The sequence below is a fragment of the Astyanax mexicanus genome, chromosome 7, assembly GCF_023375975.1.
Source record: "Astyanax mexicanus isolate ESR-SI-001 chromosome 7, AstMex3_surface, whole genome shotgun sequence".
NCBI lineage: Eukaryota > Metazoa > Chordata > Actinopteri > Characiformes > Acestrorhamphidae > Astyanax > Astyanax mexicanus.
Window position 1 is genome coordinate 7,018,886 of NC_064414.1, and position 27,267 is coordinate 7,046,152.

General features: G+C 38.2%; 3 protein-coding genes across 5 annotated transcripts in view; 1 reads left to right on the forward strand and 2 right to left on the reverse strand.

Annotated features, from left to right (window-relative positions):
* Window positions 1-18,369, forward strand: part of ppp2r5eb (protein phosphatase 2, regulatory subunit B', epsilon isoform b) — a 38,962-nt gene extending 20,593 nt beyond the window's left edge. For 2 of the 3 annotated variants that reach the window (XM_022685103.2, XM_049481058.1), the window contains exons 3-14: window positions 4,256-4,452; window positions 6,149-6,250; window positions 8,954-9,046; window positions 9,145-9,275; window positions 9,993-10,052; window positions 10,153-10,261; window positions 11,688-11,741; window positions 13,136-13,186; window positions 13,377-13,496; window positions 14,237-14,364; window positions 14,922-15,023; window positions 16,060-18,369. In XM_022685103.2, the coding sequence (XP_022540824.1) occupies window positions 4,256-4,452; window positions 6,149-6,250; window positions 8,954-9,046; window positions 9,145-9,275; window positions 9,993-10,052; window positions 10,153-10,261; window positions 11,688-11,741; window positions 13,136-13,186; window positions 13,377-13,496; window positions 14,237-14,364; window positions 14,922-15,023; window positions 16,060-16,159 (1,247 nt within the window). In that variant the 3' untranslated portion in view covers window positions 16,160-18,369. Of the gene's footprint in view, window positions 1-1,114; window positions 1,138-4,255; window positions 4,453-6,148; window positions 6,251-8,953; window positions 9,047-9,144; window positions 9,276-9,992; window positions 10,053-10,152; window positions 10,262-11,687; window positions 11,742-13,135; window positions 13,187-13,376; window positions 13,497-14,236; window positions 14,365-14,921; window positions 15,024-16,059 lie in introns of those variants that run through there. The other variant, XM_049481059.1, reaches the window with a different exon arrangement.
* esr2b (estrogen receptor 2b) overlaps window positions 1-27,267 on the reverse strand; it is a 443,098-nt gene that overhangs the window by 87,598 nt on the left and 328,233 nt on the right. The window lies entirely within an intron of this gene.
* The window catches only part of gphb5 (glycoprotein hormone subunit beta 5), a 141,773-nt gene that overhangs the window by 27,459 nt on the left and 87,047 nt on the right, over window positions 1-27,267 (reverse strand). The window lies entirely within an intron of this gene.

Sequence of the window (27,267 nt, forward strand, 5' to 3'; positions counted from 1 at the left end):
GTAAACTAGGAGAAAGAAGGTCAATATCATGTCAGTGTGCATCACAATACGCTTTTGTTGTTGTTGTTGTTGTTGTTGTTTTTTATTATTATTATTAACTTGTTTTGCAATTATATAAAAAAGCATTTTTAAGTCCAAACAGATGACTAAATCTTTTTTATAATATTAGATTTCTATTTATGTGATGCTGTTATTTTTTCTTGCAATATATATATATATATATATATATATATATATATATATATATAATATTTGAGCAAGTTGTAAAATGACCAGTGCATCAATAATGCCACCTCTATACTTGAAAATATCTGTAGTAGGTGTTTGTGAACCAAGCATTTGAAATTATGCTGCAGGACTTGCAAAAAGCTAAAATCTCCTAAACTATTACAGTTTTATTACTATGTTTACAGATCTTCAAAAGGTTAAAAATAATATTATGTTTATTAAGAATTAAATCAAAATTACTTCTGAGAAATAAAACATCCCAAAAAAAAAAAGAGTTATCATGACAGGTCTATGCAGTATGCTGGTTGTTGTTGCTTAAAGTCTGTCATAGTCCTGCGATGTGGTTCAATATTTAAAATATACTGTTGATTCCCCTAAATGCTCTGAAAAACAGAATACTGTGATGTAACTTTATCAATGTAATTACGACATTTCGTCGTATTGCCCACCTCTTGTCCTCAGGACCTAAATCAACAGCTGTACTGCACCCTAACTGGAGGCACGGGCCAGGGGTCCCGTGGTGTATCTGACCGCATGGGCAGAACCTTTAAAAAGAGGAGGGCAGAAAATAGAACTGAAGACAGAACGCAACCAGGCAGGGGGAGTGGGGGGGTTGCACTCTCGTCCTATCCCACTCTTTACCCAGCCGGAGTTTCCGTGGGGTCAGCTCTGCCCCCAGTAACCAGATCCTGGCCGTGCCATCCTATTCATGAAGCACCACTTTACCTCTCTGTACACACACTCTCATAGATGCACACAAACACACTGTCCCTGACAGAAATTTCAAAATTAATTTTTATATTCTTTTAAACGACCTGGCCACAGGTGGGCCTTTTTATTTACTTTTTACTTCCAAACAAAGGAGAGAACCAGACCAGAGAGAGAGAGAGGGACGTGTGGAGTGAGTGGGTGAGTGGGGTTTGGGGAGGGAAGGGGAGGGATGTTTTGCAAGGTGGACAAAGGGAGGGGTCAGGCATGCCAAGTAAAGACTTTGTGTTCTTAGTTTTTTGTCTGCGCTGTCGTTCTCTCCATCTGTCTTTGTCTCCTGTCAGTCTGCTGTTGTTGGTTGTCAGAAGTGATGCATCTTAACCCTCTAACATATATAGATGTGCATACATAGAACATATGTAAAAATACATTTTTTGAAAATGTTATGACGTTATTCCTTTAACATAATGGTATTTCAGGCCTAGTGCTTAAAGTTATTTTAGATAGCAAGCCTTCTGTTTGTGCTCCATTGTTTAATAGTTTCTTTTTTTGGCAATGTCCAACAGGGGCATGATTAGAGATAATTAAAACAACCTTTAGAAATTACCATACAGCTGTATATTCAATCTGTCTTATGTTAAACGTTTTTTTTTTTTTTTTTTTAATTAAGAAATTCCTTTTCCCAAACTCTGATCACTGATCTGTAATTAAAAGATGTTTAAGTAAGTATTGACGAGGCATTAATAGCTGAATTGTGTTCTTGTGAAGTAATGAAATGGACCGGTCCTGCTTAGTTTTTTTTTTTCTTTCTTTTTTTTTTTTCCTCTTTCTTCAAAATATTTCCTAACCTTTTAAACACTTTTTTTTATTGTAGTTATTTCCACTGCAGCACCCTTGCCAGACATCAAACCATCTGCACATCTCTGCTATCAGAGGCACAGTGCACAATCCTAATCCACTCTCCCTTCTGCCCCACCCCTAAACCCATACATTACCAGTGCCCCTTCTGGAAAAAGGACCAAACGTTATTGACTGCGCTTCTACAACTTGTTAGTCTCTCTGCAAGTTATGTGTATATCGGCCTCAGCAATACCTGATATCTGGATCTCTCCATAATTTCCACATCAGTGCATTTTTAGTTTATATGAAGCTGAGGGTCCACTTATTATTTACTATGGCACCCAGTGGTCTTCATTGGTAATGGACGAAGCATTTGCTCACTGCTCCACAGCTTCAGAAGACTGGTCAGGTTAAGGAGTTAGTGAGATTGACGTGACATTTTGGTCTTTAAACTGTTGGGCTCTGTAGCTTGTGACCTTTCAGCTTGTTTGAAAGGTAGGGTCTGTAACTCTGTATCTTTAACTAGTTTTAGTGATTGGGTCTGTAGTTATGGGAATTCAGTTTGTTTAGCAGGTGGTAGGGTCTGTAGCTCTGGTCCTTTAGATCTTTTGAGAGGAAGGGACTATAGCTCTGTCTTTTCGGTTTGTTTGAGAGTTAGGATCTATAGATTTGGACCTTAACCTCATTCGAGAGGTAGGTCTGTAGCCATTCTGGAACTTTGTGCATAATATAGGACACCCTTGCACTAACTGAACTCTTTACAATTGCAGATGTTCAGATGCATTCTTGAGAGAATGTACATCTTCTTCTCAGTAGTATTCAATGATCAGTTTGTTTGTGTGTGTGTGTGTGTGTGTGTGCTTGGAGCTTTGATTACATACTGCAAATTTTCTTCACACTTTACCTGTTAGTATATCTTCCTCTCACAATTACTCTCTCAATCTTTTCTATTCTTCTGTTATCTTGTTTCTGCGCTCACATGTGCTAAGGGCTCTGACACTCTTATAATGAAGCTAAATCTCTGTCTGTCTGTCTGTCTGTCACTCACTCACTCACTCACTCACTCTCTCTCTCTCTCTCTCTCTCTCTCTCTCTCTCTCTCTCTCGCACGCACGCACCAAGCACCATTAATCTCAGTGCATCTCTTGCATTCACATCACTCGCATTCTCTCCAACAGTCTAACCAACTCCACTCCTACTCTGTTTACAGACTGGGGTTTTCCGTGTGTGTGTGTTGGTTTGAGTGCATGTGCGTGAAGCACATGCTGTTACTTTATACGTACTGCTCTTCCTAGAGATCTTATTCCCCAGAACTCCTAATGTCCTCTGACTCGAACTGTATGTGTACTTTTTTTTCCTCTTTACTCTGATTTTGGAAAAGTTTAAACAGCAAGATGAACCTGCAAACCATGAACAGACTTGTGCTGGTGTGTTTTTGCCACATTATTCTGCCACACTCACTTTTAAATGCATGTTGCTTCCGATTTTGGTGTTGGACTTTCTGCTTCTTTCACAAGAAAGCACATTGAATACATCTCACTATCCAACTCTAGCCAGTTAGCATAACCAGCTAACACAGTCTGGACTGGAGCTCAGTCTGTACTGTAGCTCAGCTCTGTGGAGTCAAATGCTTATCTCATTTTTTTGACGAATGGAATTGTGCAATCGATCCACAGCTCGGTAAAAGGTCCCCTCTTCCCCCAGATACTGTACTTGATAGATAATACTGATGAAGTAAAGTTAAAGTTGTTGGCATACCTCAAATCTCATATCTGAAGTTCTTTCGTTTACATTCTGCAGAATGATTCCTTTACATATTGTGTAACTTTGAGACAAAGTATATCCTTTACTAGTCAAAGCCTTCATTTAAAGCCCTAATGTTTTACATTCTGACGTATTCCTTTTATTTGGATTTGTGGATTATTATAGTCATGCAAACAAATAGAAATAAATAATAGGAATAAAAATAAAAAAGTGACAGCATAGAGCTTATATCTACGTCAGCTTATATCTCAGCTTATATCTCAGCTTATATCTCTTCCAGGCAGTCAAAATATTTTTTATTTATTCATAAATTTTGCACTAGTTTGAATTGAACCCTGTCAGCCCTTCAAATAAGAGGAGATACGTCTATGGTTTTCAAGTCCCTAAATTGAAAACATCCACCCAAACCTCCACACACTTGCTCTTAACATTTTGTTGCAGGGGAACCATGTTATGTCTTTTATGCTGAGTCCGGTACATGCCAGCCATTTTAAAAGCTACCATATTTAGTTTCTGAATTAAAAGGGTGTCCTGTGATTTTTGACTTATCCTATATATAAACAGGTGCACTGTTGCACCAATACGTTCTAATGCAAACAGCAAAAGGGCCCACTTATGTAATGAAAAATAAACTCTATCCACTTATTTATTTAGCGCTAAAGTTTGATTAATTGTACCTCAGGTTAACCATGCCTCTCTCTGTGTGTTCTAACAGACGTCCCTGCTCAGGAGCAGCCGGATTTGTTCCTGAAGAAGCTGCAGCAGTGCTGCACGGTGTTCGATTTCATGGACACGCTTTCTGACCTGAAGATGAAAGAGTACAAGCGGTCCACACTGAACGAGCTGGTGGACTATGTCACGGTCAGCCGGGGCTACCTCACAGAGCAGGCCTACCCGGAGGTCGTCAAAATGGTGAGCAGCTTAACCAGCTAGACACTTCTGGTGTCGTTACTAGATTCCTAAAGTTCCTCAAAGTGCGTCCCAAGCCATCTTTGAGTACACGTTTGTCGGCATCTTTTCTAATAAATGCATTTAGCTGCATACTGGCCAAGTTGTGTCCATTGCTAATGTAAACTGCAGATAGGCAAATGTATACATGCAGCGTGCCTAGTGCATGCATAGCATTATTGCTGGGTGAGTATGACTCTATAGGCTGGATAAATATGAGCCTATTGGCACCATGCCTAATGCTGGATGTGGAATAGAGGGGTTTAAAAACCCCCAGCATTGAGCTGTGAAGTGTTCTCTGGAATGATGGTGCTTTATCTAATAATTTTAGGATGAGTTAGAGATAGAGAGCTAGGAATTAAGACAATATTTTAGTGTACTATGATGGATTGTCTTATCATTTAAGTTTATTGAGGATCTAATAAGAATTTAAAGAGAGTTGATCTAACTGTACATTTCATTATGTAATTAGTCATTATTAGTTGGATGATATGCAGCAAAAACTACTGTTTTGGTGCACCAGATTATAAGGCTCACTATTAATAAACCTCTATTTTCATACATAAGGCGCAGCAGATTATAAGGCACATTATGCAACACTAGTGAGAAACAGGGGTGTTGCCATGTTTTTCTTTTAATTCAGGAGGTCTCGCCTAAGCGTTTGTTTTAAATCAAACAAGCACTGGATGTTAATCTACACAGGTGTCTCTCCTAAAAAATGTTTATTTGAGTGAGTGAGCCTCTAGCGCTTAGCTAGCTTACCTGACTGTTAAAATACATACATATGATGCACCAGATTATAAGGCTCACTGTTGATTTTTGGGACAATTAAAGGATTTTAAGTGTGCCTTATAGTAGGGAAAATACGGTAAATGAAAATCACTGTGGTATGCAAGAGGGAAATAATCTGCTATGCATTTTATCTGTGTGTCAAATATTGATAAACATTGTTTATTGTAAAAATGTATTTTAATATCTCTTAATAATTCATATCTTAATAAAATATTGTTAAGTTTATACTGTGATTCTGTGATACTCAATATATCTCAAGACAATTCTCTATGATACTTCATACATCTGTGTTACTGAAGAGAATAAAATATGTATAGACAAATAATTATTTGTTTATTGGTGTCAGTTTCACAGAATTTAACCACCAATATTCTTCACCATAGGTTGGAGTAATGAAGCAGTAACTTTAGTACGTTAAATTGGCGGTTGAGTCTTAGGAAGTTGGGAAATATATAAAAATATCAATATTTGACGCCATGTATTGATGATAATGTATCGCAAACAAAAGCAATGCAATATACTACAAAATCAATAGTTTGTCCTAGCCCTGTGCATCACCCAGCTCTAGTTGGGTAATTGGTGAAGTGTGTTGTTGGATAATCCAGCATCCTGACCTCATTTAAGCTCTTATTGCTGAATGCAATCAAATCCTCACAGCAGTGCTTTAAAGTCTATTAGAAGGCAGACGAAACAATGAATGAACAGGTGTCCCAGTACATGAGTTAATATAGTGAATAGTCAATGAGTTAAGATTGTGTGGTGTCTTAAGTTGGAAACTTAAGCTGGAGCTACATGGCTAATGTCGCTAATTAAAATATATAATAATTATAATTATTGTTCACTGGCACTATCTGTCTTTCTCTTGCAGGTGTCCTACAACATATTCCGGACTCTTCCGCCCAGCGACAGCAACGAGTTTGACCCAGAGGAGGACGAGCCCACTTTAGAGGCCTCGTGGCCACACTTACAGGTTCGCGCTCTCTCTCTTTCTTTATCTTCATATATTGTTTGTGTAATGTGTCTTTATGTGCACACTTTCGCTGCTGCTTTCCAGACAACATGATGAGATTAGTGAGTTCATGGTCAGAGCATGTGAGGTGTTGTGTTGCTGCAAATGTGAAACCATGGAGGTGTTTCATTAGAGCACCAGTGAAAAGTTTGGTGAAGGTGGCCCACATTTGCTTTTTGGATCCTAAATTCTGGCTGCTGGTTCACATTATGTAACATTTTTTTTTAAATATCCAATTTGTCCAGACATTTTGCTAATTAGTGTGTTCAACTACTTGAAGTGGAACATGATGCTCTGGAGCAGCCCGACACAAAGCTGAGGTCACCATGCCCATGCCGTTCATTAGCTGGAAGCATGTAAAGCCCCAGTACAAATTGGTTGTGCCTAAATTCATCCAGTACCTTTGGGATGAGTTGGAGTGGTGGAAATAAATGATCATTCAACATCAGCACTTGACCTCGGTAATGCTCTTGCTCTTACAAAATGCTTTCAGATCCTCACAGCACCTCACGTGAGGAACCTCATATGAGGACCACTCTCTGCCGATGCTCTAGTAAAAGGACTCAAGAGTAGTTGCTGTTAATATAAAGGGAGACAAACTTCAAACTAGCGGTGGGCGATATGGCTCTAAAATAATATTGCGATATTTGAGGGTATTTTTGCGATAACGATATATTGGCGATATAGGAAAACTAAAATAATTCATTCATTTCAGGAATATAGTATAATAGTATAACAGAATAATCATAATGTGGCAAAATAAATAATATAGCATAAAATAATATAAAGCAGCAAATAATATTGCAGAATATTTAGTGCATGCATATAAACTGCAAACTTAAACAATTATACAATAAATGCACCTAAAGCTTCACAGTAAATAATAGACTACTTTTAAGACAGAACAGCCCTATTATCACAATATGGATTTTTAATATCATGATATTTCTGTGTCACAATATATTGTATACGATATAATATTGCCCACCCCTATTTCAAACTAATACTATTGGATTTGTGCTACTGAAGTAGTAGAATACTATTGAAGTCCTGCTGGAAAATGAAATCCGCATCTCCGTAAAAGTTGTCAGCAGACGAACGCATGAAGTGCTGTAAAATTAAGTAACTTTTCAATTATATAAAATTTTTATATTTTACATTTTTGAGATACACTTGTATGCTGCAGTTTCTTCAGGACTAGGCTTAATCCCTGTCTGGAAAACTGCCCATAATTTCAAAATCTCCGGGAAAATTACTGTAAATATTATAAGGTTAAAATGATGAAGAAACGAAAATGACAACAATTTCCTATTATTAACATTTTGTTCTAGATATTGTGTTCTAGGGATGCTCTCAGTATGTTCAGTATACGTCACTTAGGAACTTGATGAGTTAACATGAACAATATTATTAGCATGCATCAACAGATCATCTACAGTCTCTGACTAATTATCAAATTCAGGGTGAAGCAACAATAGCAGGGTTTCTGATAAAGTGGCCACTTATTTCCCTGTCCGTTTTCCCTCTGTAGCTCCTAATTGGTGTATCTTTTAGTTTTATTTTGTTTTCTTTGCATGAGATCTGCCGCTCTTTCTCTCTCTCTCTCTCTCTTTCTCTTTCTTTCTCACCCCAGGACTCCTTTAGAAATGAGATTTATATCTCAAGGAGAATCTTCCTGGTAAAACTTCTTTTCCTATTGTTTTGCTACTTTACCCTTTACTTTATGAGAAGATCTCTTATCAGATGAATATTTCCCAGCTTTTCACCCTTGGTCTTTCAAACACCCTCATTCCTGCTCCCTGAGGCAGTTTTTTTACCTATTGCTAGGTGTATTTCTCCTGTATTTGTGGTCCAAGGTGTTTTTTGAACTTTTGACCCTTCTTTTTCCCAACATCACCAGTTATTAATTGGTTGTGCAGCTCCAAATGCTCTCTCTCCTCTCTTCTACCCTCCTCTTTTCTTTCGTTTCGTTTCTTTTGTCCACACTGTCTCATCTTTGCTCACTCTTTTGCTTTTACATGCTCACTCTGGCTCTCTTACATGCATTCACTCATCCCCTCTCACTTTTGTTCACTTTTTCAGTCTGCTTTACTCACTTTTGCTTGCTGTGTCAAGTTTAGTCACACTCACTCTGGCTTGCTTTTTGTCACTCTTGCCATTCTTTATTTTGTGAGCTCTCACTCTGTCTCTCTTGTTTTTTGATCACCCTTGCACTGCCTCAGCTTTGCTCACTCTTGCTTCATTCCCTCACACTCTCTCACCTTTTACTTTTTTTTTATGTGTTTGCTCACTTTTGCTTTTTGTCACTTCTTTTATTTATTTATTGTTTTTTTTTTTACTGTCTCTGCTTTGCTTGCAGTCATTACCTTACACTCTCACCTTAGCTCTCAGTTTTGGTCTCTCTTGCTCTGGCTTGCTTTCGCTCAGTGTCTCATACCAGCTTTTTCCTGATCTTCATACTCTTTGCTTTATTTCTGTTCACTCTGTTTTTTTTTCACTCTCTCTCACTCGTTCTCACTTATGCACTATTCCGCTCTTGCTCTCGTTTTCCCTCTTTTTTTCTTGCCTCCCCCTATTCTTAAATGTCCTCTTTCCTTGTGCGTTTTTCTGTTGTGCATTACTTACATTTCTCTTTCTCCCCTCCCTTTCATCTTTCTCTTTCAGCTGGTGTACGAGTTCTTTATTCGTTTTTTGGAGAGTCAGGAGTTCCAGCCCAGCATTGCCAAAAAGTACATAGACCAGAAGTTTGTCTTACAGGTGAGTGCTGTTTGACATGCCGTCTGTAGTTTACGTCTCCTCTCTCTCTTCTGCTCACACTCGTTTATTTTCTCTGCCTGTTTCCTGTTCCTCTGCAGCTGCTGGAACTGTTTGACAGTGAGGACCCACGAGAGCGAGACTATCTGAAGACAGTCTTACACAGAATCTACGGCAAATTCCTGGGGCTGAGGGCTTTTATACGAAAACAAATAAATAATATTTTTCTACGGTGAGACAGTCTTATATATCTTAAAGCATAGTTCAGTTTTTGCAGTGTAATGTTGCTGGATCGATGCTAAACCATTATAAACCTGTAATTTATTATTATAATATTTAGTTTTTTGAAGATTGTTAATCTAGTATGAATCTACAGGGCATGGTATTTACTGTATAACAAACACTAGGCTAATATTTGCAAGTGGTGGTAGTCTAGTATGAATCTGTCCTTTTCTTCGGTGTAAAACTTGTGGAGTATTGTTTTTTACAGTGTACCAGTAATGCTTGTGCAGTTATGGTAATCCAGTATGAGTTATGTGAAACACAATTTGCTCCTTAGTTTTTGCTATTGGAGCTACAAAGCTAATGCAGTTAATCCAGTATGAATCAGCAGTGTGTCCTTTTTTAGTGTAAAGTTAATACCCATGAAGTTACGTTAATCCAGTGTGAATCTGCAGTGTTTTTACAGGGTATGAGTTGTTTGAGACTAGCAGTAATACTTTTTAATGTGACTAATCCAGTATTATACAAATCTTTCAGTAGTGATTGATACAGTAATACTTGTGAGTAGAGATGTAAATCCAGTAACACTGCAAGATTTATACTGGATAAACATAACTCCATGTATTACTGTGTCATTTTTACAGTGTTACCGTAAAACCCGTGGTATGCTTTGCTTTTGAGTGTAACGACTTGCAGCTAATCTTACTTTTTTTCTTCTTCTTTGTAGTTTTGTTTATGAAACTGAGCACTTCAACGGAGTAGCCGAGTTGTTGGAAATTTTGGGAAGGTATGTAAGCTGGAATGCATTTGATCATAATTACAGTGTACTGTTACTAAAATCAGTGAACAAAAAAAATGATTAATGGACTCTCTCTCTCTCTTTGCAGCATTATCAATGGCTTTGCTTTACCTCTGAAGGCGGAGCATAAGCAGTTCCTGGTGAAAGTGTTGATTCCTCTCCACACAGTCAGGAGTCTCTCTCTCTTCCACGCACAGGTACAGAGTGAAGTGTGTGTTGGACCTGTGTAGTGCTCTGACATAATTGTCTATTTAGGCAATAAACAGCATTGTGATTGATTAGGGATTAGCAGTAAACTGATTGTTTGGTTTATAAATGCTCGGTTTTAAAAATACGAAAATGGCAACAATCAATTGATTATTTTAGGTAATTATTGGTCATTTTAAAAAGGGGGGTCATTTTACTTAAGCTACCATTGACAAATTATTTAAAGCTTTAGTTAACTATAGCCCAGATTATCTTATCATACTGTGAAAATATTTTATAGTCCTAAATGTGATTATTTTTGTTTGTTAGTTTGCACACTGGTTTGAATGCATCAGGTGATTTCTACACAAAGATATCAATTCATTAATTTTAAATAAAATGTTTATAGTCTGAAGGCACTTTATTCATTAACTGTACATTTATCAGTCATAAACAGCACCACCCACTGGTTAATTCAAGGAATTTAAGTGAAGCAGAAATGTCATTGCTTTATTGTAGCAGTCTAAAGGCAGGCTGATGTATGCTTCTGCCTAAATCTGAACGTAGACAATGCAGAGACTCTCTAGATTAATTGGATACAAATTAAAATAGAGATAAAATTAAACTAGAGACAGAGGTGTTCAAACATTTTATAAATCGGGACAGTTTAGACCATATCAAGGGCTGGTCTCCCTTTTTAAAAATATTAGTCATTATTATTCAACACTCTCACAATAGCTGTAACCAGAAATTTAGATTTTTGATGTCAATACTAAATGCTTTTCTTTTAATTGATTTGCAGCCCATCAGAGAAACCAGAGGCTCTTTATTTTAGCTAACTTCCATTACACAGTGGTGCCTCATACTACTGTCAATATAATTTTTTTTTTCTTTTAATTATTATATTTGACTTTCCCCAGCTTCCCCATTAGAAGGGAAACATGGCGGCTCACTTCGATGTAGGCATCCTTACTAGTGACCTTCGTGGGCCTTATAATCCGGTGTGCCTTATGTATGAAAGTAGACCAGAAAATAGACTAGATTGTAATTAATTGATAATGCCCACCAGTGAAGCAGTGCTCCCACTGATCTTCCATATTCTGTGCTATCATAGAGGCAATCCAAAAAAAGTCTCTAAAATCTGTTTGTTGCTCACATAATGTAAAAATTCGACATCAAAATATGCTTTTAAAAATGACCTATTTGCAGGGGTCAAGAACAATGGCCAGATCTCACCGGTTACGTGAACCATGGAGAATCCTAATTATCTTACACTGTGTAATAAATAGTGTTGCTCATGTGATTTAAACCTAATGAAAGCAAGATGATTTACCTCACATTCACAATAATGTCCTTTTAATAGAACACAAGCATGTTTTCAATTTGTTTTTTCAAATTATTGATGATTTTATTGTGTTTTGCTGTGTTGTTTTGCAGTTGGCGTATTGTATTGTACAGTTCCTAGAGAAAGACCCAACATTAACAGAACCAGTAAGTTTTCTGAAATCTGTCTGTGTTTATTCTGCATGTCTGTTCTGCCTGAAAGTGCAGTTTCCTTTCATTTTAGATGCAAAAACCGCCAGATTAGCTATAACTCGCAAGGTTCTGTAATTTAAGTGACTCGTCATGTTAAGCGAGTGTGGGTTACAGTCTGACTAATAATTATGGAGTCGTTTTAACCCAGCATAAAATTACAGCTATGCTTTTATCCTCTGATCGTAATAATTGACATGATGTTAATTTAGTATGAATGTTTTAACAATCTGGCAGTAATGATTATAATTATTAATATTTTTTTTTTGTCCAATTGGCATGTTTTTACACTCTGATTCTAATGGTTATGGAGTTATTTTATCCCAGTGTGCATTGGTGGGCACAATATAATGCTTTAGCATCATCGCAATGTCAGCATGTGCAATACTCACATTGCAGCCAAATTAAATTAAAAAAATTTTTTGTTTGATGCAAAAGGAAAAATCCACATTGTTTGTTTTTATTTGTTTTTTATGTACCAGAGATTGCAAAATTTAATTTATATTATGCTAATTATTTAATGCACCGCATGCATTATTAATATTACAACACGTTGGATTGTTTGTGCGCCCCTTATCTGCAATGCATTTTAACAGCTTTAATAGTAGTTCGTTAAAACTACACACATTGCAAAATTATTCTGGATTTGACTTTATTCCAGTATGAATCTTCTTCTTCTTCTTCTTCTTCTTCTTCTTCTTCTTCTTCTTCTTCTTCTTCTTCTTCTTCTTCTTCTTCTTCTTCTTCTTCTTCTTCTTCTCTTCTTCTTCTTCTTCTTCTTCTTCTTCTTCTTCTTCTTCTTCTTCTTCTTCTTCTTCTTCTTCTTCTTCTTCTTCTTCTTCTTCTTCTTCTTCTTCTTCTTCTTCTTCTTCTTCTTCTTCTTCTTCTTCTTCTTCTTCTTCTTCTTCTTCTTCTTCTTCTTCTTCTTCTTCTTCTTCTTCTTCTTCTTCTTCTTCTTCTTCTTCTTCTTCTTCTTCTTCTTCTTCTTCTTCTTCTTCTTCTTCTTCTTCTTCTTCTTCTTCTTCTTCTTCTTCTTCTTCTTCTTCTTCTTCTTCTTCTTCTTCTTCTTCTTCTTCTTCTTCTTCTTCTTCTTCTTCTTCTTCTTCTTCTTCTTCTTCTTCTTCTTCTTCTTCTTCTTCTTCTTCTTCTTCTTCTTCTTCTTCTTCTTCTTCTTCTTCTTCTTCTTCTTCTTCTTCTTCTTCTTCTTCTTCTTCTTCTTCTTCTTCTTCTTCTTCTTCTTCTTCTTCTTCTTCTTCTTCTTCTTCTTCTTCTTCTTCTTCTTCTTCTTCTTCTTCTTCTTCTTCTTCTTCTTCTTCTTCTTCTTCTTCTTCTTCTTCTTCTTCTTCTTCCAGGTCATTAGAGGCCTTCTCAAGTTCTGGCCAAAGACGTGCAGTCAAAAAGAGGTAAGCTCAGAACCAAGCTGGAGTGCTCTAAACCTTTTGCATGCAGAACTGAACAGCAACAGTAAAACGGTACTCAGAACCTTTAAAAAAAAAAAAAACGCAAGCTCAAGCAAGTCCCCAAACTTTTGATGGGTAGTGTGTGGACACAGTGGCTGTCATGTGGGATGTTAACTGGTGTGTATGTGTGTAGGTGATGTTCTTGGGGGAGCTGGAGGAGATCTTGGATGTGATTGAGCCCACGCAGTTTGTGAAGATCCAGGAGCCACTTTTCAAGCAGATCTCCAGATGCGTGTCCAGCCCACACTTTCAGGTAAGATCTGTCTGAATTCTGATCTGTCTATATTAGACCACTGGCCCCCCACTACAAAAAAAATGATGACACACAAAATCCTTGTATTTTTTTTTTTATTATTATTATTATTTTTTTTTATATAAATTATTTGTTTCTAAACCAAGTCTATACATACACTACATTATGTGCAAAAAAATATTTGTGGATACTCTTCCTAAAGAATGCTTTCAGATACTGTAAGTTGCTTGTCTACTTCTTCTAGAGAATAGAATATCACAGAACATTAGAACCATTAGAATCTGGATCAGATATACACAACATACGGGTGCCATGTCTAATGCCAGGTGTGGGTTGAAATGATGGAGCTCCATTCAATACCTTTGGGTAGAGATGCACCGAATATAAGTAAAAGTTTGCATTATTGGTATGCCTGCTTGTAGTGTTCCCCTCCCTTTAACGGCGAATGTATTTAGGCCATTTAATTTACACCTTGGTAAAGAAAAAGAAGGCAGAATAATGAATGTAACAACTCAATATTTCATTTTGATTTCGTTTTCAGTGTCCAACATCTGGCCACACAGCAATGCACCAAAATCTAGAGACTGGAACAAAAGCAGGATTGTTATCTTATTTTTGTTATAGATACTACTGATTTCAAGTGTGCATGTGTGCATGTGCATGTAGATAGGTTAAAATACAGTCCAGTTATATATGCATTGACCTTCTGTGGGTTTGTGTGGGTTTGTGTTTGTGTGTAGGTGGCTGAGAGGGCTCTGTACTACTGGAATAACGAGTACATCATGAGTCTTATCGAAGAGAACTCCAACGTCATTCTGCCCATCATGTTCGCCAGTCTGTACCGGATTTCCAAAGAACACTGGAATCCGTGAGTTTGTGCTTTAGTCTAATCCACACACACCCATCCATTAAACCACAACTAGTGCCATGTGCTTAATGTATTGTCTACTTAAAAAATTAAGGGAATCCAACCTAGTGCTGCTTTATTTTTTTAAGAAGTAAAATTACAGTTTAAAACTCACTGCAGCGCTGCATTGAGGTGTAATAGGAGGGATATCGGTGCTCTCGTGTCTGTGCCGGAGCTCCTCTGAGCTCAAACCAGACTTTCCGAGGCGGATGCGACCAACGCTCGCGAGAACTGCGACCTGCTTTCCGACCTTTAGTTCTAACAGTTCTACAGGGACTTCTGGTTCATTCTTTACAAACTAAAATACAGACACTCTGGCAGAAGCTGGAAAGAGACCGAATATGTCTGTGAAACCAGAAAACGAGAAAGAGAAACGAATCCGCCTGAAATATTTATTACACTCTACAACTGTAGGGGACACGAGCACAAAATCTCAATCCTACCTAGTGGAGCTTTAATGACTTAAATCTTCTTTCACTCCAGTGTTTGATTTATCTCTCTTTCTTTGTTCTCTTCAGGGCGATCGTAGCTTTAGTGTACAACGTTCTGAAAGCCTTCATGGAAATGAACAGCACTTTGTTTGATGAACTCACTGCCACCTACAAATCAGATCGTCAGAGGTAAGATAATGATGATCACACATATATAGAAACATCGGTCTTCATCTCAGTCTTTCTCTCAGTTGTCACTCACTTCTCTGATCAGTATAGTGCTAGAGGTGTACCATAAGGGCTGCATGGTTTCATGATTCTCAATTGCTGCAGTGAGGAAAGTAACAAATCCCATCTAGCAAACCACAACTGGTGCCATGTACTTAATATATTGTACTTAATGTATAAGCGTTGCATGGTTTCATGATTCATGAACTAGTAGAGCCAGTATGAGCCAGTATGGGTCCTGCACCTACAGTTAGCAACAGTTTTAAGCTGTACAGGATTAAAACAAACAAAAAAAACGATTTGAATGGGATAAAAACATTATTCACCGAATGTGTGTCTTTTTCGCTTTATTCTCTTTGAGTAGGGCAAAATAAACCTCCTGTTTTTTTATGATAATAGACCAAAAGTATTAAAAAAAAAAAGGATTTTCAATTTCCATCCGACCAAAAAAAAAACATGCATGTTAAGTCATAATTAAGTTCTCCAACCTCGTAAGTAGGAATTCCCAAGGAGGACTTGAAGGCAGCATTATTTTCAAAACTTTGCGTGAAACGCTCATAAACGTGCGTGGAAGAGTGTGCACAGAAAAATAAACATGTCGAAGTGCTCTAAAGTCTGGCTCTACTTTAAAAGATTCATCCACATTTCATTTTTCTTCAGTTTTTTTTTTTTTTTTCAAAACTCCGCCACTGTGTTGGTGTAATTTGTACTTATAAAGTACTGGAGCGTATTCTTTTCACAGCATGTAATGCCATCAGTCAGGAAAAAATTAGCATATTATGTTTATATTTCTTACCAGTTTATCTCAAACTGCAATCCCATTCGAAGAGGAACGGTTACACTCGAAAACGAGGGGTAGAGGTGCAAAAGAGAAATGGGATTGAGCCCCAGTGATGTGTCCATAGTTTTTTAGTAGTTCTTATTCAAATGTATATCTTGTTCCTCTTATCCTTTCAACATATTTAAAATGTGCACTGTTTTATCTGGGATTTTGCAGAGAGAAGAAGAAGGAGAAGGAACGGGAGGAGCTGTGGAAGAAGCTGGAGGACCTAGAGCTGAAGCGAGGCCTGCGGAGCGACGTCATTATTCCAACTTAACGAAGCGCTAGACGCCCTGGACCGCTTTCCCAACACCTCCGGAAAACACTCCCAGAATGTTGGCCGGTGCCCCGCAGAGTCGCGTTTTTGGGGTTTTTGTTTTATTATAATTATTATTATTATATTATTATTATTAAATTTGTTTTCCTTTCTGTATTGTGCGACTTACTTTACAGTAGATTCCCATCGTCTGTTTCATTATTTCAGCAGCACTGTAAATAACTTTATTTTTTTTCCTGCTATTTTTTCCCTTGGAAATATTACACTGAAAAGAAAATAAAATAGGTTTAAAAAAGGACTGAAAAAGAGAAAATACGTTTAAAAGCAGCCCCGCCCCCTCGCTGGAGCGGGAGGAAAAGGACTTGACCAGACAGTCGGACTTGAAATGAACTGCTACTGTGGAGATTAAAAAAAAAAAAACACACAAACACACACACCAACAAAATCAGCAGCAAATGAAGCTAGCCGGACCCTCCAACCAAGACAAAACGACTCGTTCCTGTTAACCTGGACAGTACACACACACACTCGTATTGGCGCACTCTCACTTCACACACACTCATTCTCTCTCCTTCTTACATGTGCTTTCCTCTTCTTTTTTTTTATCTGGCTTTCTCACATTCATTGCATTTCTTTTTGTTCTCTCTTGCGCTCTCGCTCTTGTGCGCTTTCTCTTGCCCTGTCACACATGCTCTTACTGATCTGTTTTCTCCCTTGCACACTCCTCCCTCAGTTTGCAATTTGATTGTGCTCTCTCGCATTCTCTGTCCTTCCTCAATTTGCAATTTGATTGTGCTCTGCCAGACCCCCCTTCTCACTTGTACACACTTGCGCTCTCGCTCTCTTATCTCCTTCCTCAGTTTGCAATTAAATTTAGCTCTCGCAGACTCTCGCTCTCTCGCACACACTTGTGCTCGCACTCTCGCATTCTCTGCCCTTCCTCAATTTGCAGTTTAATTGTGTTCTCGTGCACACTTGCGTTCTCTTCTCTCCTCCCTCAGTTTGCAATTTACTTGCTCTCTCGCAGACTCTTGCTCTCTCGTGCACACTCTCTCTTCTCTACTCCCTCAGTTTGCAATTTAATTGCGCTCTCTCGCAGACTCTTGCTTTTTTCATGCTCTTTTCTCCTCCCTCAGTTTGCAATTCGATTGTGCTCTCGCACACACTTGTGCTCTCTCGCATTCTCTGTCCTTCCTCAATTTGCAGTTTATTTGTGTTCTCGTGCACACTTGCGTTCTCTTCTCTCCTCCCTCAGTTTGCAATTTAATTGTGCTCTCTCGCTGAGTCTCGCTCTCTCGCAGACTCTTGCTTTCTCATGCTCTTCTCTCCTCCCTCAGTTTGCAAATAAAGCCTGAATAGTTGTTCCAGATACAGTAACCAGCAAGAAAAACACACACACAAATACACACAAACACACACCAGCTCAGTGTTCTGTGTTTTAGATCGAGTTTACCGTTGGGTTCTGCGGGTGCTGCCCGGAGTTTTTGATCACCTCTGTCCTGGTTTGGTATTCTGGACGTTCCTCTCTTCAGCACCAGTCTGGCACTGGTACCAGTAAAATAACAGCTCACTAATAAAACACACACACACACACACACACACACAAGACACCACTGCTGCACACACAGCCATCTAACCAAACCGAGATTCACACTGTTAAACGTCATGGGCACGTATAGAGTGCGCACACACACACAAACTTCATGTCTGTGCGTGCGTGCGTGTGTGTGTGTGTGTCTGAGGGAGGATCTTTATAGTGTTAATCTGTTCATTCTAACTGAATGCAGCACTCAGTTCTGTATCTAGTAGAAACAGTAACTGTATGGATGAGCGTTATATATATTTAAAGTGTATACACTCAAATATGCAGTCACTGAATAGTCCTTAGCGTTATATATATTATACATTTATTATTATTTTCTTCTTTAGGTTCTGTCACAGAGTATCCAGTCTGTCGAGAGGTATTACTGAACACCATGTCTTGGTATTTAAATGCTGTTCTTTTCTTTTTTTTTCTCTTTCTTTTGGGTTTTTACTCCTTTTTTTGACCATTTCTGAGTTAGTTTATTTTTTAGTTGCAGATGTTTTTTGGGGGTGGGTGGGTGGGAGTGCTGCAGTGAGCGAAGGTGAACTACTGGAGCGGGGGACTGTGGGAATGTGGAGGATCCGCCCTGCCGGAATAAAAAAAAAAAAAGAAGAAAAAAGAAAAACGACAACAAAAAAAAAAAACCTCCCGTACTTTTCGGACGCTCCTGGAATACACCATGACAAAGTCAAAAAGGGTTGGAGAAATACAAATGTTTAATTATTTTAAAAATAAAGACATATTAAATTAAATCTGTTTTGAGATAAACTGGTGATCCACAGAAGCTTTATTTGGGATGGGAATGTGGGTATGAATAAGCACTGAATGGCCAATAAGGTGCCCAGATACAGTCAATACAGTTCATTAGCCAAGAAATGAAAGCTGTGTTCACATTACATACATGCTTAATTCGGATTTTTGCTCAGATGGGATTTGATTATATTGACAGTTCTCACTCAAAAATGTGAACAAATCTGTCCCTTAATCTGCACAAATGTTCACATTGTTGTGCTGAATTCTGACTCCCTCGAAATATTTTACTCCCTATTAGCAATCTTCTGTAGTTAGAATGAAAAATTTGTTTTAATTGTTAGTTATAATCACAAAAAACAGGAATCATAAGTGTAGTTTGTTGTATTCATACTGCTGTATGTGATGCTTGTGCTTGCAAAGGGGAGTCAGATTATGGCAGAGGGTCAGAATTCAGCACAACACTGGTGCTGGCTGAAACCAATTGCAAAAAAGCACATGCGTATCGGCAGAAAGGCGCATGAAATCTGATCTGACCATTTACAATTATGTCTGATAACCACAAATCGGATACATTTCGAAACTAGAACCATGTATGCAACTGTCTTGAATCCAGTTTGAATCCGGATCTGTTTTGACGTGTCCATACAGGCTTGGAAATACACAAAAAAATCCAGTTTGTTTCACTTTAGTGTATCCCAAAAAAAATTACAACCTATATCCCACAAATTAGTGGCACCTTGAACTTGTTCGCAAGGCGTTGGCTTGTCCATCAAACTTGAATAAAAATCATTTTAAATAAATATCATCCACATCAGGAGCATCTAAACATTTCTCTAATTATTTTCAGAAGTTATTTAAAATATTGTAATCTTAATAAGAAAAAAAAAAGATGTACCACACATTTAGTATTGATGCTAGCTTTTCTTATAAAGCCTAGTAAATAAGTTAACCTGCCCTATGAACTGGGTAATGAATTAATTTATAATGCGTTATATTGTTTACATAATACCTTATGATGATTGTCATAGGTTTGAATAAAAACTCATACTTACAGAGCCATGCATAGGCTGTTATAAAGCACAAGTATGTGACATTATAAAGAGACATTTCATAATGCATACAGCTCTGGAAAAAAAATAAGAGACCACTTAAAAACGATGAGTTTCTTTCATTTTACCTCATTGAAAACCTCTAGAATATAATCAAGAGGAAGATGGATGATCACAAGCTGAACTGCTTGATTTTTTGCTCCAGGAGTAAAGCCATAAAGTTATCCAAAAGCAGTGTGTAAGACTGGTGGAGGAGAACATGCCAAGATGCATGAAAACTATGATTTCTGAACTCTTAAAACCTTATGAATATGAACTTGTTTTCTTGGCATTATTTGAGGTCTGAAAGCTCTGCGTCTTTTTTGTTATTTCAGCCATTTTTCTTTTTCTGCAAATAAATGCTCTAAATGACTATTTATATTTGGAATTTGGGAGAAATGTTGTCTGTAGTTTATAGAATAAAACAAAAATTTTCATTTTACTCAAACATATACCTATAAATAGCTAATTCAGAGAAACTGATTCAGAAACTGTGAATCAGTGCACACTAATATAGGTTATTATAAAGCCATTCTTTATGAAGTATTATGTATATATGTACATGAGAAATGCATTCATAATGCATTAAGACTCCCGAGTTCATATGATAGATTACCTTATTTATTATTAAATGCTGAATTTAATATTAGCCAAACTGTAACAGAATATTAACAGAGTAAAGAGACTATTTTAGACAGTTGGTTTTAAAGTTATGGCTGATTGCTAAAATGCTTCACTTCCACTGAACCACAAGAGGGCAGCAAAGCCACACAACTCATTTATTCCACACCCAATGATCAACACTGATATACACTTAAATAAAGCTAATATATGTATAATAGTGTGAAGAGCTGATTGGGCAGTGAGTAAAAGCACAAGGAATTAGGTGTTTCCAATAAAGTGGCCAGTGAGTGAACTCACACTTGCAGTAGCTGTTTCCAATAAAGTGGCCAGTATGTGGAAGCACAAGGTAGATACATGGGTGTTTCCAATAAAGTGGCCAGTGTGTGGAAGCACAAAGTAGGCAGGTGTTTCTAATAAAGTGGCCAATAAGTGGGAGCACAAGGTAGTTAGGTGTTTCCAATAAAGTGGCCAGTGAGTAGAAACACAAAGTACATAGGGAGTTTCCAATAAAATTACCACTGAGTGGAAGCACAATGTAGATGTGTTTCTAATAAAGTGGCCGGTGAGTGGAAGCACAATTACAGTAGCTGTTTCCAATAAAGTTGCCAGTGAGTGTATGCATAAGGTATAAGTGTTTCTAATAATGTGGCCAGTGAGTGGAAACACAAGGTACAGTAGATGTTTCCAATAATGTGGCCAATGAGTGAAAGCACAATTACAGTAACTGTTTCCAATAAAGTGGCCATTGAGTGGAAGCACAAGGTGAGTAAGTGTTTCCAATAAAGTGGCCAGAGAGTGAAAAACAAGTTCTAGTAGGTGTTTCTAATAAAGTGGCCTGTGAGTAGAAGCACAAAACAGGCAGGTGTTTCTAATAAAGTGTCCAGTGATTTGCAGCACAATGTAGGTATGTGTTTCTAATAAAGTGGCCAGTGAGTGGCAGCACAAGGTAGATACATTCAGGTGCATCTCAAAAAATTAGAATATTATTGTAAAGTTAATTTATTTTAGTAATTTAGTTGAAAATGTGAAACTCATATATTATATAGATGTATTACATACAGAGTGATATATTTTAAGTGTTTATTTATTTTATTGTTGATGATTATGGCTTACAGCCAATGAAAACCCAAAAATCAGTGTCTCAGAAAATAAGAATATTATATAAGACCAGTTGATACTTTTGGCAGTGTGGGCAGTGTGCTAAGTCCTGTTGGAAAATGAAATCTGCACTAATTGTGTTTAGGACAGACAGTAGAACAGTGTGTGTGTGTGTGGGGGGGGGGATTCTGCAGGTTTATTTCCGGAGCTGCAGTGGGCGGATCTGATAGTAATGCCTGCCTTTCTCTCATTGAGTAGAAGTGCTGGGTTTCCACGTCATGGTCCAGAAAAGATCTTCAGCACGTCTGCAGTGTCTCATTTCATATTTTGAGCCAACCCACGCAAGTGGACGTTTGTTGTGCGTCAGCCAGTTTCATCTGTAGTTAGATACAGTAGATCAGGTGTTGATGCACAGTTTGTATTAGTGTTGTAAATGGATCATTAGCCCAATGATCTCTGATCTGCAGTGGTTCTGTGGTAAGAAACGGTTCAACCATTATTATTTATAGAGTTAGATGGTGCTGATGAACTATTTAATGTTTTTTTTTAATTATTTCAAAATTCTCCAAATTGTAGATTAATACTAAAGGCATCCAAACTATAAAGAAAAAAAAACATGGAATTATTTAGTTAAACAAAAAGTGCTAAACAAACCAGACTATGGTTTATATAGTAGGCTAAGTAGACTATTTGTTTTCAGACAGCTTTATTAGATTTTAGTTAACAGCTGTGCTTAACTTGTCAAGAGTTAATTACTTGAGTTTCTTGCCATTTTTAATGTGTTTGAGAGCATCAGTTGTAAAGTTGTGAAGAGGTAGAGTTGGTATACAGTGAATAGCTCTATTTGCATGATGTTCTAATACATATTGAACATGTTAGGAATTGCGTAACTAAGTAAAGATAAGTTTAAGAAAGGGCTTTAAGAAAGGGCTCTGAAGGTCCAGCGGGCTAAGCATTGCAACTATAATTGGATATGATTGGCTGGTTCGAATCCCATTCATGTAGCTTGCCATCAGCTGCCGGAGCCCTGAGAGAGCACAATTGGCTTTGCTCTCTCTGGGTGGGTAGATGGCACTCTCTCCCTACATAACTCTCCATGTCAAGGTATCTGTGAGCTGAGGTATCAAAACTGAGTCGCTGCGTTTTCCTCAAAGCGTCCTCTAAGTGTGCTGGCTACCAGTGGCGCAAAAAGGGGGTATGTAGCCTATGCGAAGCATAGGGGCGCTGCACTAGAGGGGGCGCCAAATCATAGCCCCAAATAATTTTCCTCTCCGGAGAAACAGCCAATCAGCTTGCTGGTTTGCGGAGCGCGGTGGGAAAGTAATGACAGCCCGAAGATACTACATTTGCATACACCCCAAAAAGTATGTAGTTGCGCCCATGCTGGCTACTCTTGGAAAAGAGGCAGAGTCTGACTTTACATGTGTCGGAGAAGGTTTGTACTAGTCTTCACTCTCCTGATATTGGGGCAACACTATTGATAGGGGGAGTCCTAATGAGTCGGTTTGGTAATTGGCTGTGTAAACTGGAGAGAAAATGGGATCAAAATAAGGAAAACATTTCAAGATCTTTGAAATTATCCTCAAGTGCAGTATCAAAGACCATCAAAAACATTATGATGAAACTGGCTCTCATCAGGACCGCCCCAGGAAAGAAAGACCAAGAGTTACCTCTGTTAAATCAGCACAGGATAAGTTCATCAGAGTTACCAGCCTCAGAATCAACAAGTTAGCAGGAGCCCAGATAAGAGCACCTAAATGCTGCAGACTGATTTCAATGGTGTTTTTCTCGTTGGTTTTGTTTTAAGCATCTCTGAGCTGAGTGCTTTGTTTGCGTGGGGTTAAATGTGACCCTAAACATAGAATCAGTGGGCTGAGGTACGGGGTAATTAGTGTTAGCATGGAGACAATAGAGCATGGGAGTAGTTTGCTCTGAACTGTCCTGAAAACAATGCTGCGGTGCTGTTTAGCGCAACACTGTCGGCTTAGACAATCTAGCTTAGACAGAAAACACACCCACAGTGGACCAAGCTAAAAACAAAATTATACAGTAGGAGAGAGCATAAACTTGTTAGAATCATTTTGATTGAAGGTAAAACTGACTTCATCCAAACTGCATTCTACACAGTAATACTACACTGTCTGGCCAAAAAAAAAGTTGACGCCTGTATTTAACTAAGTGAATGATGTGGGGTTGATGCTGTATTTGGTCAGGTTTAGGTTCAGCAACAGTATGTGCTGAAAGAATGAGGTCAGCTGACTACCTGAATATACTGAATATAGACCAGGTTATTCCATCAATGGATTTTTTCTTCCCTGATGGCACGAGCATATTCCAAGATCACAATGCCAGGATTCATGGAGCTGGAATTGTGAAAGAGTTCAGGGTTCAGGAAGCATGAGATCATCATTTTCACACATGGATTGAGAGAGAGTTCACCACAGAGTCCAGATCTTAACCTCACTGAGAATCTTTGGGATGAGCTGGAGAAGACTGTGCAGCTGAAACGCGTTGGAGGCAGGATGCAAATGCAAGTTGTTTTTATTTTTTTACGTTTCAAAAACTATAATAAAAATAAACACTAAGACTAAAAAACAAAGACTATAAACCAAATGATTAACTAGGTCTCAACCATAGACTGTGTATAGCTGGACAGAGCATCGTCTCTCAAAAGTGAAGCCACCACAGGTCGGGCGCCCCCTGCTGTTCGGTTTCAGAAAGCTGTTTAACCCCACCCATCCCCATAGGTTTCAATGGCAAAACGGACAACTTTCAATCACGTTTTTTTCTAATATACTGTAATTCTACCTCCATTATTTAAATGCAGCAGCTAGTGTAACCTCTGCTTATATTGTTAAATTTATATATCCCCACAGAATTTGTTTTTAAAAACGTTGTTCAGCTCTATTTAAAAAAGGTGTGGTTATTGTAAAATGGGCGGGACCAATAACAGACCGTCAGCTCCGCTCCGCTCTGCAGCCTGTGACCGTGAGGCAGCCCTCAGGGGTGGGGTTATTTAAATGAGTAAGCTGTCTCTCCACAGTCTTTCTCCCTCCTCTGGTCTCTACTGCGCAGACTCAGGTATCAGGATCGCCAACATGGCGGAAGATTTTGACTTCATTTTCATCGAATGAATGGGAACGGCGACACGACGTCCATCTTTTTTTACAGTCTCTGGTCTCAACAAACAAAGAAGTGAAAAGAACAAACAAAGAATAAAAACATCTAATGAAAACAAACCAGAACTCTGTAGACTACAACACGGTGGGTCAGAAGCTCAACAAACAACGATACAAACCATCCAGAGAGGGTCAAACAGGACAGGGTCAAACAAAAAGCAGGACACAAATCAAAGGAGCACATGGGGTATTTATACACAGGCACACACAAGGGACACCTGTGTAAAGTAACGAGGGGGCGTGGTTACAAAGGAGACAGGAGGGATTACAGATGACAGGGTGGGGCTAAGGTGGAGACAAGACCACAAACAAAACAGAGACATGTGAAGCACATGGACCACATGGATGGGGAGGTAAACAAAAAAATAGAACAGAGGACAGGGGCAGGAAGCACACAAAATTAGAAGAAAAAAAAAACACAAGACAGACACAGGCTAGGAAGTGACAACAGCGGCCAGACTCTACCATCATCAATGCTGCTGCAAGATCTTGGTGAAAAATTAATGCAACACTGGATTGAAATAAATCTTGTAACATTGCAGAAGCTTATTGAAACAATGCCACAGTGAATGTGTGCTGCAATCAAAGATAAAGGTGGTCCAACAAAATATTAGAGTGTGTGACCTTTTTTTGGTGGTAACTTTTTTTTTTATCAGGCAGTGTATAAAGTATAGATCAGAGGTACTCAAATATGTGTCTTGAAGGTCCACTTACAAAGAGTCAAAAGTCAGTAGAAGACAAATCAAGAAGTCTAGGAGGATTATAAAGATTCTACTCACTCAAGCCACTTCCTGATTTCACTGCTCCCCAGTGGAAAGATGTACAGAAACATGAAGACCACCAGAACCAGCCGGTTCAAAGACAGACAAAGTAAACTTTGACATCAGTGACATCACAACTTGCTTACTTGTTTTTTTGTTATATAGATTTATAAGAAACTGAAGACACTTGCTGCATGTTCAGTAAATACAAATATTATTTTAACTAATATTTATCCTTAATTAGCTGAGATTAAATTTAAAGGTGTCCACTCGGTTGTGGTAAAGTATATTTCAGTTATTTTTTCAAATTAAAACAGAACAAGGTCATCATGGACAGTTCAAAATATTTGCAATTATAGGTTAGTTATGTTTTCATCAAGTGCCAATTTGCCAACTTCTAATGACAGGGGGTGGACACATGCATATATGACTGTGTCAGGGTGGGGTGCAGGGAGGACACGGAGGCGGACGCAGATGCAAACAACAGGGGATTTATTAACAAAAATACAAAATAAACATGGAATATAATGAAAACAAGGCTGAGGATCGACACCGGGGAAATGAAACACGGACCTTAAATAGAGGTGCACACACACAGGAAACATGAAACACCTGGGACGAAGGGGCGGAGTTACAGAAGAACACAGGTGAGTGGAAAAACACAGGTAGAACACAGGGGCACGGGTCACGTGGGACAACACAGGCATGAGGACAGACAGGAAACAGGGCCAGGACCTTACAGACTGAGAATAAAAAAGTGAAAATAAAAAGTTATTAAGCTGGGAAATATAATCTCTGTATAGTGTGAAGTCTTTAAATATTATAATTAATTATTTATATATATTTTTTCTACTAGTGTGAGGAACTGTGCACCTTGGCTTTTTTCTAACGTAATTGTGACAATAATCTGATTTGATTTAATTAAAAATCTGTTTTATCTTTAGGCAGATATTTTTAATATTAATGCTGATTGGTGCACTGTAATGTAGGTGGTGTATAGTCTCCTCGCTCGTTCAGGGAATTCTACTGTGAGATGCTGAGGCCGCTCACTTATTGACAGGTTATTTTTAGTGACATTGGACGTTTTAATGGCTGTGGCCTTTTGATATCTAAATCTGCTCAGCGGTCAGGGAGGGAGAGGAGCTCATCGGCCAATTAACACCGCGATCAATGCAGAGAAATGGAGCCGTGTTGTGATATGTGTGCGAGCGCTACGTCCACACAGCCTGTGGTCCAGGTCTCTGGAGATACAGTAAGGTCACTGGCCTCCTGTGAGCTTCTGTTTTTCTGACATTTACACCTTCACTTCATTATTCAGCACAAAAATTATTGATGAGCCCTGATTGGCCGCCCTGCTGACAGAACATCCAGGCCAGTGTAAGAAATTTAAGATTTAAGGTTCAACCATCTGAAATATAGTTGACTAGTTTTGCTCTTGACCAGCATAGGGTATATTTTGTTTGACGGTGTAGCTGATTTACCAGCATGACCTATCTTCCTTTTTTTGACCATTATGCCAGTCAACCAGCATGACTCACCTGTTCAAGCTATTTAACTAGCCAAACCTACTGACAAGTATGACCAAGCAAGTTAACATTTAGCTACATTTTGAAAAGGTTTCAGGAAGGTTATCCCGTAATGTTACAGAAATAATGTTCCAGGAATGGTCTGAAAATGTGTGACATACTAATGTTTTGCATCACAACGTTATTAGCATATTACTGGCAACAAAAGTGAGTACACTGCTAAGTGAAAATTGCCAAATTGTGCTCAAAGTGTCAATATTTTATGTAACCATAATTCTTTTCCAGCACTTCCAGCATTTGAACTCTCTAGTGTCTATTTTTTAAAGCTAAAACTCCTGCTGATGTTCTACCGCACTGTATTGTACTTAAACAAATTTGAGGAAACCGGTTGCCGTAAAAAGTTAAGTAATGGTAAAGTTAGCATAACTTAGAACATCAAGTTATTACAACCAAAGGGAAAGTTGATTTCACTTTTTTTATTTTTGTTATACTGT